This window comes from Littorina saxatilis, linkage group LG12 (genome assembly GCF_037325665.1).
Source record: "Littorina saxatilis isolate snail1 linkage group LG12, US_GU_Lsax_2.0, whole genome shotgun sequence".
In the NCBI taxonomy this organism is placed as follows: domain Eukaryota; kingdom Metazoa; phylum Mollusca; class Gastropoda; order Littorinimorpha; family Littorinidae; genus Littorina; species Littorina saxatilis.
The window spans coordinates 24,538,788-24,551,122 of record NC_090256.1 but is presented as its reverse complement, the minus strand read 5'-3'; the positions used below and the strand labels follow the sequence as shown (position 1 = coordinate 24,551,122).

The following is a 12,335-nucleotide window of genomic DNA, read 5'->3' as shown; positions in this document are numbered from 1 at the left end:
CAAAAAAATAGGGTCGGTAGGTCAGGATTTCTTTTTTTTCTTTTTTTTCCCCCAAAAAACCATATTTTTACGTTATTTTGCAAAAAAACCAAAAGTTTGTTTTTTTTTGGTTTTTTTCCCAAATGCCAAAAAAAAGTCTAGGGTCGCGCGAAAAAAATAGGGTCGGTTGGGTTACCGTAAACAGACTATTTTTTGGGGGGGGCCTTAGTTTCTGGGGTGATTGTTATTTTTTTAAACGAGTTATAGAGCTTTGAGTGCGACATTTGCCTTCTTTCCCTGTAATCAGTCACTGGCAAAAACATAATTGTTTGTCCAAGCATTTACAACATTTACTAGGGGTATGTACTATTTCTACCTTATTCATTCATAATTCTTTTCTTTTTTTTAGATCACTGAAAACGTAAAAATGTCTGATTTCTTCCATTGAAATTTACAGAATGTCTTATGTTCATGTTTAATTATCAGACTTGGATCACACAACACAGGCCAGAAAGAGCTATTCGTCGATGATTTGCGATATTTCATGATATTTCGGTTTATGGTCAGCGTCGAAAATACGATTGCAACAAAATGGCGACCATCAGCATGGAGGAACTGAAGAAGATGAAGGTACCGGCAAAAATATCCGATTTGGAGATGCAACTCTTCTAGATTTATGAGAGTTTTCTTTAGAATTCACATTTAAGAAACTTCTTATGTTTGATTGCTTTGCGTGCACCTCCCTCCCCCCCACCCCTGCTTGGTCGTGCAAGCTCTTATGACTTCGTCACTTTAAAACTGACTTTACCGTTTACTATCGTTTGAGTTCCATCAAGTTTGATTCAAATAGTACTAAATATTACTAATAACTAGGTTGATGCATAAGAAATACGAGCCGAAATGAGACATTGTGCCATCTGTAGCTGTTCATCCTTTTATTACTATTATTAATTGTTTTAAGCAGTGTTAGTACTGTTACTGTTAGTGTTACAAAAATTGTGTATAGGCCTACTTGCACCTTGCTTTGTGCAGTCATAAGTTTGCAAAAAAGCACTGAAGCAGTACAGACTAAAATGATTGAAAATCAAGTTTAGTATCCCAATCCCAGCCCCAAAGCTAAGTTGAGTTTATAAAATAAGGTTCTTCAAGTAATTCACTCATTGTCAATTTCAAAATGGTGTCATAAAAAAAATGCTCACAATCACATGCATTCACAATGCACAGGAAACATCCAGACCGTTGATTTTTACCAATTAAGTATTTGTTGTTTTTAGTCCTTGTGAAAAAGCTTGTACAACGCTGTTGTGGAAACTTGCACATTTATTTGCAATTGCAGGGGAAAGAGTTGAACTTGTTGAAGAAAGGTATTTTGAATTTTTAAGAGAAAATTAAGTTATTTACAGAAAAAAAGATGTGTTTCAGTGTTGTTGCCAGCCTAAGAAGACAATAGGTCATTTGGACCTCCCTAAAACAAAACAATAGGTCCAAATTGTACCGCCATACCTTTGATACATGCAATGCAAAGTAACTTACAGTCCGGAGTTAAATCAATCTTTTTACGCAAAAATGACAGTAAAGCCATTGAACAATCCTAGTTTTCATTGTTCATAAACTTTGCTAGGAGAAAGAGCCTGACATTTCTAGCCTACCCTTTCCAATACAGTGCCCGGTACGTGTGCGAATGTAGGGATCCTGCCTGATCTTCGCATTACCATGCCGTAGTATTATATTGATGAACTTTCTGCTGTTTGCGCCGTTTTCGGTAAATAGGTACACCGGCTGGATCGGGTATTTCCGTAAACGCAGCCTCGAGTGTCAATGACGACAAACATGGACTCGGCACCGAGTGAATTTTCACTCATACTCATAGTGAACATGAGCATTTCGATCGGGGTTTGTTTTCCGACTTTGCAACTCTCATTCCATTCATTGCAGACCTTGTACGACTATGTATCGGTCAGTTGACCACCAAAACGTAAAAACTATCGGTCCATCGACCGGACAAGGCTAGGTCCAATGCATCAAATCAGAAAGGAATGCGTCAGAGACCGAAGACCGAGGCCTGGCAAAAACACTGTTTTGAATCTAAATTTGAGAGCAAACACTCATAAAAAAAAAATATTTAAAGTTTGGACCACCACGTGGAGTTGTAGTCTTGTCAGGTAGAAGAAGTAGATCTGGATTCATTTTTGAAGTTGTGTCATTTTGCTTGTGAGTGCAGGTGGCTGACTTGAAGAAGGAGCTGAAAGACAAGGGCCTGGCCACAACTGGCACCAAAGATATTCTCTTGGAGAGGCTGGAACAGTCTCTGGAAGTGGAAGGTACTGGTAGTGGTCACATAGTAGTACTTACTCTGGAACCTCCCTTTTAAGATGCCCCAATCCCCCATTTGTTAAAACCTCCTCCTTTTAAGACTCTAGTTGTATTTTTTGTTTGTTAATTTTCTGTTCATTACGTCTGTAAATTTACCTCCATATTGAGACTCCCTCAAGCACAAAGAAGCAAAGATTCTTGGCTAGCCTCGTGTCCTTGAGACTTGTCTGGCTGAAACTTAGCACTCGACAATGACGCCACAAACATCATGACGCAGTGAAAGACAGTGATGTAAATAAATTGACGACACAGAAAGGAGACGTGAGCCAAGTTTGGACAGCCCAGACTGGCGGATTCTTCGATAGCGCATATGATATCTACTGCTTTTCACAGCTTTTATGAGTTTTAACAATTCTTTTTAAGTTTGGTTTTTCAAAGTACCTTATAACAGTATTGACACGACTCGAGTGGCAAATAACATACTCTGCAATTCCGGTCTAAATCACTGCAGCCATTTCAGAGCCTTTCGTCATCAAACCCCCCCCCACACACACACACACACACACACAGAAACCAGCTTTATACAAATTATAGATTAGAACAATAGAAGATTGGTGATAGTGTTGAAAGTACATGTACTAACTGAAACTTCTCTGTTGTGCTTGCAGGAACAGAAGCAGGTAGCAATGAAGTGGACAATGTAGAGAAGAGCATCGACCAGCTTGTGGTCAGTCTTTCTAAGACTTGGTTGTTGTTATTTTTAGTCATTTCTAAAAGCAAATAGGCAATGTGAGGGTATGTGTGGTTCATATGATCACTACTGCATGCTCCCTTGACCTGGAGACAAATGCTCACATGTTATAAGTTTTTAAGTTTAATACCAAGTACTGAACTCTGAAGTAGTGCTTTTCCTATGGTTGTTTTTTTTAGTCAAGTATTTTGACTGTGACTGCATTCTTTTCCTGAACTTCTTGAAGTTAATACATTTACCATGATAATCTTGTTAATGTTATGACTACATTGAGATTAGGCCCTTGTCTGTGTTCCTCATACTGAGACTGAGACAGAGCTTCTGACTCTGAGGTCTATGAACTTGAGTCAGGTAACAACTAACATGAAGTTTTAGAAAAGCTTACAAATTTGATTTACAAAGTTGTGAGAGTATTTAAAACTGTCAGTGTTACACATATATACTTGTTTTAACTGAAATTTTGTTGTTTATTTTTGGGTAGAGATGGCAATCACTCTAATAGTTACGTTCTGGGGATGGTATGTCTGCTCTGGCTGTGTTGAGTGTTAGAGGTGACTTGTTCCATTTATCAGAAATGATTCAGTTTGACATGCTTTGTGTTTTCTATCAATCAGGGTGACACAGCGCCCAAAGTAGCAGCTGTGGCTGCTGCTCCCGCTGTTGCAGCTCCCAAGGAAGACGTCACCAAGACAGAAATGTAAGTTCCCTGACCGTGTGTGTGAGTGGTAAGGGGAGGGTTAGAGAAAATGAGAAAAACAAAAAGTCCCCCAACTTGTGTACATGTGGAAAGGGAAAGCGAAAAGAAATGTTTTTTCCCCAAGATAAAACCCTAAGTGTACAGCCTATGTGTGTGTTTTCACAGGGAAAGGGTAGAGAAAATGAGCAAAACATTCCCAAAATCAAATTGTAAGTTTTGGGGGATGTAACTTATTGTCTTTTAGGTAGTATAGACGAACTTGCCCTGGCGACCACTTCTCGGTAACAACCACCTGCCAACAAAGACCAACCCAAACAAGTCCGAAGAGTTTTTTCCCCGTATTTAATTCAACTTTCCATATTGACCACCTGTAAATAACGACGACTTTTGGTCTGCCCCTTGGCTGGTCGTTCTAGACGGGTTCTATTGTATTGCTGTATTGGTTTACAAAACACCTAGGAGGATCCCAGCTTAAGATTCGTTAAGTATTACAGTCTAACTCCAAATGTAAATTCCATCAAAACAAGTTATAGCTGAGCGGACTGAAAATTGGGCAATGGTGCACACATCATTGACAAACCTTAACACCCAGCTTGTGTGTTGTTCTTGTTTGATTGTGCTTGCCTGTGTGTGTGTGTGTCTGTACGTGTGAGTGCGTGTACGTGTGTTGATGTTCTTCAACAACTGCAATTTGAATGCAGTTTAACACAGGATATCTGTGTTGCAGTGTTTTTGATCTCAAAAAAGATGACCAGAAAAAGGCGGTTTCCTTGAAAGAGTTGCCTGATGCTGATGTAAGTACCTTAGTTTTACATGAGAATGTCTTCTTTTTACATTAAGTCAAGTTTTTCCAGAACCATTCTCAGGGTGATGAACACATTTTCACGCAATATATTTGATAAATGCCCAAAATATTCTCCTTGACCCTATTTTTCTTTTTGTTCAGAATTCTTCTTCTGATATTTGGTTGACTTCGAAATCTCATTGTAGAGTTAATCTCAATACTTCTTCCACCAGCAGTTCATGTCGCAATCTCGATGATAGGGTTGATCAATGGTTGAAAAGGGTGGAGAGATTTATGATAATATCAGGGGTGTTTTAGTTTAGGGAAAAAGAATAGAAACTGATTCCAGGTTTGAGTGTCCGGCATACCCTTATGTTTCAAAACAGCAGTGAATGTTCAGGTTTAGGGCTCTTGGGGTTTTTAGTTTAAGGGTCAGACCTCATGTAGCCCCAGCACACCTGTAAATTTGTACGTTTTCTATTTAATGATTTAAGCATATTACAGTGTAGTGTTGCTTGGATATTCAAACATGTTTTTGTTGTTTCCAGAAACTTAAAGCCAGGGCAGAAAAGTTTGGAGGAGCTGTTTCAGATACTGCCAAAAAGCTTGTGCGAGCTGAAAGGTGAGTGGAAGTTTGAGCGTCCAGGGCTTGCCAAATCCCATTTCCCGTAACCCGGGGAAAGGTAAAAATTGGCCGGGAAGTACACATTCCCCAGGTTGCTTTCCCGCGGGAAAGACAACAATTGTATCTCTCAAAATGCACATTGGATGATTTTTGTTTACCTTAAACACGTTCCGCAAAGCCTGTCCATTCACAGATAAAAGAAAACAGTATTTGCGATGTCTGCTTCGTTGCCGAGTCTTTGGTTTTGTCGTCTGCTGTGAAACAAGAGAGTTGCTTCCCTTCCTGACAAATCGAAAATGTATTTTGATTCGCGAAATTTGATTGGTCCGTACTTGGAATTTAGCCAATGAATGAGCTGTTTACAATTATACATCCGGAAGGACACAAAGTGGCTGCTTCTCAATCTGCTGTTGATCACGAAGAGCTTGGGGCAGGCCCTCGGTCTGGCTGTTCCTACAAAACTGTGTAGAGTGTCACTGTGACAAACCCAGATATCAACTTCTTGTCAAAGAGATACTAACACTTCATTAGAGCCACAACTGAATAATTATATCTGTGGTTTGTATGTGTGTGTGTCTAAGTCAAAGACAACCAAAACTGTCAAACAGAGAATTTAAAGCGTTGATGTTATCTTTTCATTGGCTTGTCAAATTCAAAAGATTAGTTTTCAAGGTGATTTTTTTCGAAATGTACGGGAAACCTAAATAGTTGGGGGGAAATGTAGAAATTGGATTTACATTTCCCTGGGAAATACAGAAATTTGGCAAGCCCTGGTGTCTCTCTTAGAAACATCACTTTGTTTAAGATACCGCCAGGAAACTTGTGCAAGCTGAAAATGAGTGATAGTGTGAGCGTCTCTCTCAGAAACATGTTTTTTTCTTAGCCAGCTGGCGAAGATGAAGAATTTATGACCTGCTGAGCTGTGACCAAAGCCCCTCCGATCATGCATAGCAGCCAGTAAAGTCATGTGGTAATGAATATTCTTCAAGTTCAGTCGACCCTGACCCCCTCTACCCCTCTTTTCTGAGAAAATTGTATAAGAATGTTTTCAGTGAGATTGACATTTACCGCAGATAAACGATTTTATCTTTGTTGGTTTGCATTGTTTCTTCTCCATTTCTGCTAAAGTCGTGCGTGATATGTTTACAGGTTTGGGTTGCCAACTCCAGCCACAGCCACAGCTGGCTCCGGAAAAATTGCATCAACTCCTGCAACCGTACGTAGTGTATTATGTTTATTTGTCAGCTTGTATTTCTGCTTGCCAGCCTTTCTGTGTGTCTGACTTTCTGTCATGTGTAGTGTCAAAAAAGCCTGCCTCTTTCATGTATACATACAAACAAAAGCGCAGACACACATACAATGAGTCAGACACATACGAACTGACAGACATACAGACAAGTGCCTGCACACACACATGTACACACACACCCACACACACACACTAAACACACACACACACGTCCATGTAAGTGTGTGTGGGTGCCCAACACTTCCTTTTCTTTTTACACACACAGACACACACATATGAACATGGGTGTACATGCATAGACAAAGTGGACATTATCTTATAAATGTGCTTAAACATAATAAATGTACTATGAAGGTTCTTGGTTGTTGTTTTCTTTGTGTGTGTGTGATCTTATTAGATGATACATGTATGGTTGTTTTTTTGCAGGCTGAAGACCTTGACAAGATGAAGAAACGAGCTGAAAGATTTGGAGCGGTTGTATCAAACAAACTATCAAAGGTAAGTTTCCTACAGTAAGGTGATTTTGAGTGTCTGTGTACGAAAGATAAAATCATGACCAAGTGAGACAGAGTGCTGATGATAAGATGTGAAAAACAAATGTAAATGAGAGCTATGTGGAACCAAGCTCCTGGCACCTGAGAGATTAACAAGCATTGGAATTAAGAAGTGACTTTCATCCGCAACTCACAAGCATTGAAATGAAAAAGCGACTTTCATCCATGTCTGGGTTCAAGACTTTCTGTATTTGTTGGATCATCATCTAGTACAGCTATATTCAAAGTGAATTTCTAAGTGAAAGCTCAGAATGAAAGGTTGTTCATGCCTGGGGCATTACAATAACAACGGCAGGTAATAAAGAGCACAATTGCGTTGGGTTGTCGATGTGAGCCTTAAATACGGATTCTGCATAGGTACAGAATGTGTGTGTTAGTATGTGTGTGGCTTGCTAGTAGTCCAAATAAGAGAGTAAAGACATGGAGAGAATTCAAAGATAAGTAAGGGGATAAATGTAATAACGCAACAAAAGATCCTGCCTGTGGTTTTAGGGTAAACATGTTGAGGTAACTGCCACAGAGTTTGCTTTCTGTGTGTGTGTGCGCGCGTGCGTGTGTGTGGATGTATTGACACAAGCATGTACTGTCTCCACTCCAGGTTGATGAGGATGAAAAGAAGAGGAAAAGGCTGGAACGCTTTGGAAACACATTGTCTTCTTCAGCACCCGAGCCTAAAAAAGTCAAACTTAATTCAACAGACAAGGAGACAGATGTAAGTTGATTCTAAATTTGTAACAATACCTGCTATTCCGACTTGGTCGTGTGACAGACGTTTTCTTCCACACGAGATTACGTTGATTGTCTAACGAAGCCGTCAGGCTGAGTTAGACATCAGCTAATCGAGTGTAGAAGAAAACTCTGTCACACGACCAAGTCGGAATAGCATTTATGTCTCACAGCTTCAACAGAGGAGAGAACAAACACGTTTTGTGTACTCAAGCTTGACAAACCTAAACACAGGAGCAGCCATTGTGGAGAGATCTACTTTTTGACGGAAGTGACCGAACAACTGTGAATGACGTCTCGGTATATGTGAATGACGTCACAGACTGTATTTTTTTAAGCATCGCATTCTTCATGACGTCTTTCTGTGTCTGCATCCGTGAAATGTTTGTTCATTCCGGAATCTTTGTCATCTATGTTCAGAACTCTGTCCTTATAGTGTCAGACTAACAGGCCTCCTGAGCGAGCCACTTTCCAAGGGAAGCTAAATTCGCGAAGGGAAACAGTACTGTCGTCTGGGATGCCGTTTTCAGTATTTTGAGCGTTGAAGAATTTGCAAAGAGAAGAAACGATAACAGCAGGAGAAATAAAATTCGTGTGTGTATTTTTTGGCTTTTGGAGGGACGATTTTGAGTTTGAATCCGTTCTTGCCATGCTCCTTAAGCGTGTAACATACAATCTTGCACACGTTTGCTTTAGTAGTGGCAAAGAAGGAAAGCGTGTGATATTACTTTATAAACATTCAGGGGTAATTTTATGCAATGTTGACATTATTTTAGTTTTACCATTTACAGAATAAAGTTGTTGGAAAATGCTGTTCACACGATGCAGAGCATACATTTAGCTTTGGTTTCAACATTTTAGATAATTCTGACAGCTGCTGTGAGGGCAGCACGTTTCGTAAAATTGTAACCAGGTGCAAAATAGGCAGATGGAGAAAATGAGAAAAACCGTATGGCAGGCCTGTGGTTCCTTTTCAGAGGAACCAATCTAATCTTCTTCTCCAGAAGTAGCTGTTTCAAACTGTTCGACTTGTGTTCTGCGGATAATAAATGCCCCTGTGATGTAAGCCGGTTCACCTTCCTGCAGCAGGAGTTCTACTAAATCATGCATCAAGCAGTTTTTAATTGCCCAGTCGTTTTTTCTGGCTCATATTTCAAACAGTTTTAAGACAATCTTCTTCAATTTTGCTGCTGCGTCACGTGTTTACTAACAGGGAAAGCATAGAATATAAATACATGATTAATTTCATGCAGTTTTTACAGCAAGCCACGCACACATGTTGTTGCAAGGCCACTCACTTGCACTGTGTGCCTTCACTGAAGTAATTATACCCAGGCAATGATTAAAAGAGATCCTCTGATCGACTGGCAAGACATTTTTACTCAATTTTGGCGCACTTGAGAGGTGTGACCACCACTTTGTTTCAATACAGATTTGCACATCATATATGTGCTGCTTGAAGTTATCACTGTGATTTCAGTTGAGGAATACAGTACTGATGTACTGGCTTTGTATAAGATGTGAAACAATGAAAAGTGATATCACAGTAGCTTCTCACATTGTGTTGTTTCCATGCGTGGCTCAAAAATAATAAACTGACAAAAATTGAAGGCTGTTTTTGTCATTTGTCTTTTGTCTAGAACTCCTTAACTGGCAGCACGGGGTTTACAGCTGTATCCGTGGTGGGCCCAGCCCATGGCTGATACACTTTTCTATAATGATTGATATATCCGTAGTTGACTTGACCCTGTTTACTCCCTCAAAAGGTATTTCATTTACAACACACACACACAAAAACATGAAATTCAAACACTTAGAAAGTTGCAGACTTTTGAAATTGGTATTGAACAGTTTTTATATTTTTAGTTAACATTTTGATTTGGTTTTTTTCCCCAGCTTTCTTGAAGAGCGGACATTTATTAGTTTATGAATGCATGTATCTTCCTGAGTTGATATTATTTTTGAGAAATGTCTTGTGTTAATGAGTTTTTCTTAAGCTAAGTAGATGCTAATTTGAAGAGGGCATTTAATGACCAGCATCTTGTTCAATGCTTCCTTCCAGGTGGACATTTTTATAAAAAAAAACTTATTATGATCCAGTATAAACTTGGTCTAAAAATGCTTTGTTAGATTATGGCTGCTTTCTGGTAGATAATTTATAGCTGTGGTAAATATTGCCCAGGATATAGACAAGCAGGTGTCAGTGGTTGTTATTGGTTAGTGAGTAACATTTAAATTCTAAGTGACAGATCGTTTTAGCTGAGAGTCAGCCAAGTTACCCGCAAAATGTCTGTGCCTTTAAAAGAGCTAAGCACTTGGTTTTGAAAATGACCTACTGATTTTACAAATAATCAGTCAAGTGAATTTATTTGTGTTGGTTCTGGCCCAATATGGGGTGAGAATCTTCCTTTTTTTTATCATCTCTGGGTATTCATTTTTTATATGAAAATTGACATGATTTATGATTAATTTTGAAGCTTTAGACAACAGAAGCTTTAGACAACAGTCCAAATTTGTGAGTCATTATCATTTCTTATATCTTTATCCTCAGACAAAAAACGAGCAGATATTAGAATTTGTTCTGATTTTTTATTTGGAAAACCTTATTCCCCCTCGTTCTCCTGTTCACTATTCTTGTACAAGATGCGTACCTGGTTATGTATATATACGTGTGCTGACTCCAGGTATTCTTATGTTCCAGGAGAAGAAGAACAAGCGAGCTGAGAGGTTTGGGTTGACGTGATGATGGCGTTTTTCATCTCTTCCCCATCTCATCATCTTGCAGCATCTACATCATAATATGGCTGTTTTAATTTTCATGGATCACCTTTTAGCCTATAACTTGTGCCACCTTCACAACGGTTCAGTGGCATAAGTCCTGCGGTTCGTTTTACTTTTAACTTAATGTATGAAAGTCTTTTCATTGAAAAAATGAGAAAAGAAAGGATTGCTTTGCTCTTTGTTGATCAGTCTTGTTTCAGTGTTGTATGGTGTGTGCGTGTTTGTCTGCACTTATATTAAGGGTGAGAATAATTTTACCACTGAGGATAACTTTACCACTGATGTAATGATAGCCAGATGTATACTCTTCAACAAAAAGTTAATGACCAGTCAAGAAAATGCATGCCATCTTTAAAAATTTCCTGATGAAAGGTCCAATGATTTATTAGAGCCTTGCCTTTTATAGAATTCACAAAAGAACTGTGAGTGTTGGTCTAGAAACATTTTCTGCAGACAGTTTTATTGTGTTGTGCTAAACATGTGGAAACATTTAGCTTTTTGCGGAAAAGGGGTTTTTCAAAGTCCTATGAAATCAGTGTAAAACATTCCAGAGCAAACACTTGTTATGCACGTGCTACAACAGGGTCCGGGCCATGAACGGTGCTCACCAGTGTGTGTTTTGAAACACTGGCAAAATAAAGCACTGTAACGGCATGCTTCCACAATGAAAACTAAACCTTAACATTGTTTAAGAGTATAAACTTACACTAAAAACCATTAAATTACATATCTTACCCAACTCACATATAGCAATTAACCCATAGTTCAGTGCTGATATCGCTGTACGCGTCCCCTTAGCAACAAGGAAGACGCCTCTAAAAAAGAGTGACCGAGACCCGTAAGGGTATCCAAGTCAGCCCGTAAGGGAGGCTGCCTTCCATATGCGCGCGCATATGCCGCCATCTTGTCATTCTACTCTCAGCGATCAGTGGAGCTGGTCGTGTTTGGTACGCTCCGGCTGTGTTTTCAGCCTACTTGCTTGGTCTTCCAGACCTGGTTTGTGTTCCCCTTGGTGTCTTCTTGTCACCGGACTTCGCATTTGCTGTTGAGGTGAGATCTTTCCATTTTTTTACCTGAATTTTGGCGGCATTGTTGGCTTGTTTTCGGACTTACGAAATTTTTTCCAAATTTGTTTGTGAGTCGTTTTCATCATGGCCGACAATGCGGACGGGAAGAGGTCAACATCTAAACATGTAGCTGCTTCGCCCTCTCCTGTTAAGAAAAGCTCTAGAAGTTCTAAAACGCACGGCGATACGCCCGTGTCTCTTTCGGGTTCAGAATCCAAAAAATGTAGTGATGTTGTTGTTGGCGTGCCCGGAGTTTCCGGTTCGTCTGCTAAACCTACGGAGAAGCCCTTGCTCGGGGTTAAGCATGTTGTAGGGGATGTCTCGCCTGTAGGTTCTGGGCTTGCATCTGCGGATTTTGCTTCTTTGCTTTTGACATTAAGCTCTCAGGTTTCGGCCTTAGCGGCTGAAGTTTCGTCAACTAAGGCGGAGATACGTGCGCTGCCGGCAGGGGTCGGTGGTACGTCGTCGCTGGCCAGTGTGCGTTTGCCTCCCTCTGCTACTGTTACGAGGGCGGACGTGCATGCGTCTCAGGATGGGATCTCTCAGGCTCCCGTGGGGTCTCCGGCCGGTGTCCGTTCTTCTTCACAAGGTATGTGCACTCCACGTGAGCGTTGTCTTGAGGGAGTAGCCTCGGGTCTCATCCCAGGTGAAAGTTCTGAAACACTGGCTGATATCCACCGCTTAGTCGGGGTGTCAGTGGGTGCGAAGAGCCCTGACAAGCGAACAGATGTTCCTATTCTTCCTGGCCGTAGTCAGGTTGAAGGGCATCTGCTTCCGCCCAGGGGGCAGGAAGTTGGTGGTAGTATGGC

At 40.3% G+C, this 12,335-nt stretch overlaps 1 protein-coding gene across 2 annotated transcripts; it reads left to right on the top strand.

Moving 5' to 3' along the window:
* The first annotated feature begins 479 nt into the window (after positions 1–479).
* LOC138981589 (SAP domain-containing ribonucleoprotein-like) lies at positions 480–10,639 on the top strand. 2 transcript variants are annotated; one of them, XR_011460665.1, is made up of 11 exons: positions 480–609; positions 2,201–2,300; positions 2,961–3,019; positions 3,658–3,740; positions 4,468–4,534; positions 5,073–5,146; positions 6,299–6,365; positions 6,825–6,896; positions 7,551–7,664; positions 9,319–9,444; positions 10,380–10,639. XR_011460665.1 is itself a non-coding variant. In XM_070354558.1 (10 exons), the coding sequence occupies exons 1-10, from the start codon at positions 571–573 to the stop codon at positions 10,419–10,421; spliced, it is 717 nt and encodes a 238-aa protein (XP_070210659.1). In that variant the 5' UTR covers positions 481–570; the 3' UTR covers positions 10,422–10,639. The 2 variants fall into 2 exon arrangements, 1 of the variants encoding a protein (XP_070210659.1); XM_070354558.1 differs by lacking the exon at positions 9,319–9,444 and having other exon boundaries at positions 481–609.
* Positions 10,640–12,335: the final 1,696 nt, after the last annotated feature.

Coding starts and splice junctions, on each gene's coding strand:
- LOC138981589 (XM_070354558.1), top strand. CDS start 571: ATGGCGACCATCAGCATGGAGGAACTGAAGAAGATGAAG. Junction 5,147..6,298: donor AAGCTTGTGCGAGCTGAAAG/GTGAGTGGAAGT, acceptor ATATGTTTACAG/GTTTGGGTTGCCAACTCCAG. Junction 6,366..6,824: donor TTGCATCAACTCCTGCAACC/GTACGTAGTGTA, acceptor GTTTTTTTGCAG/GCTGAAGACCTTGACAAGAT.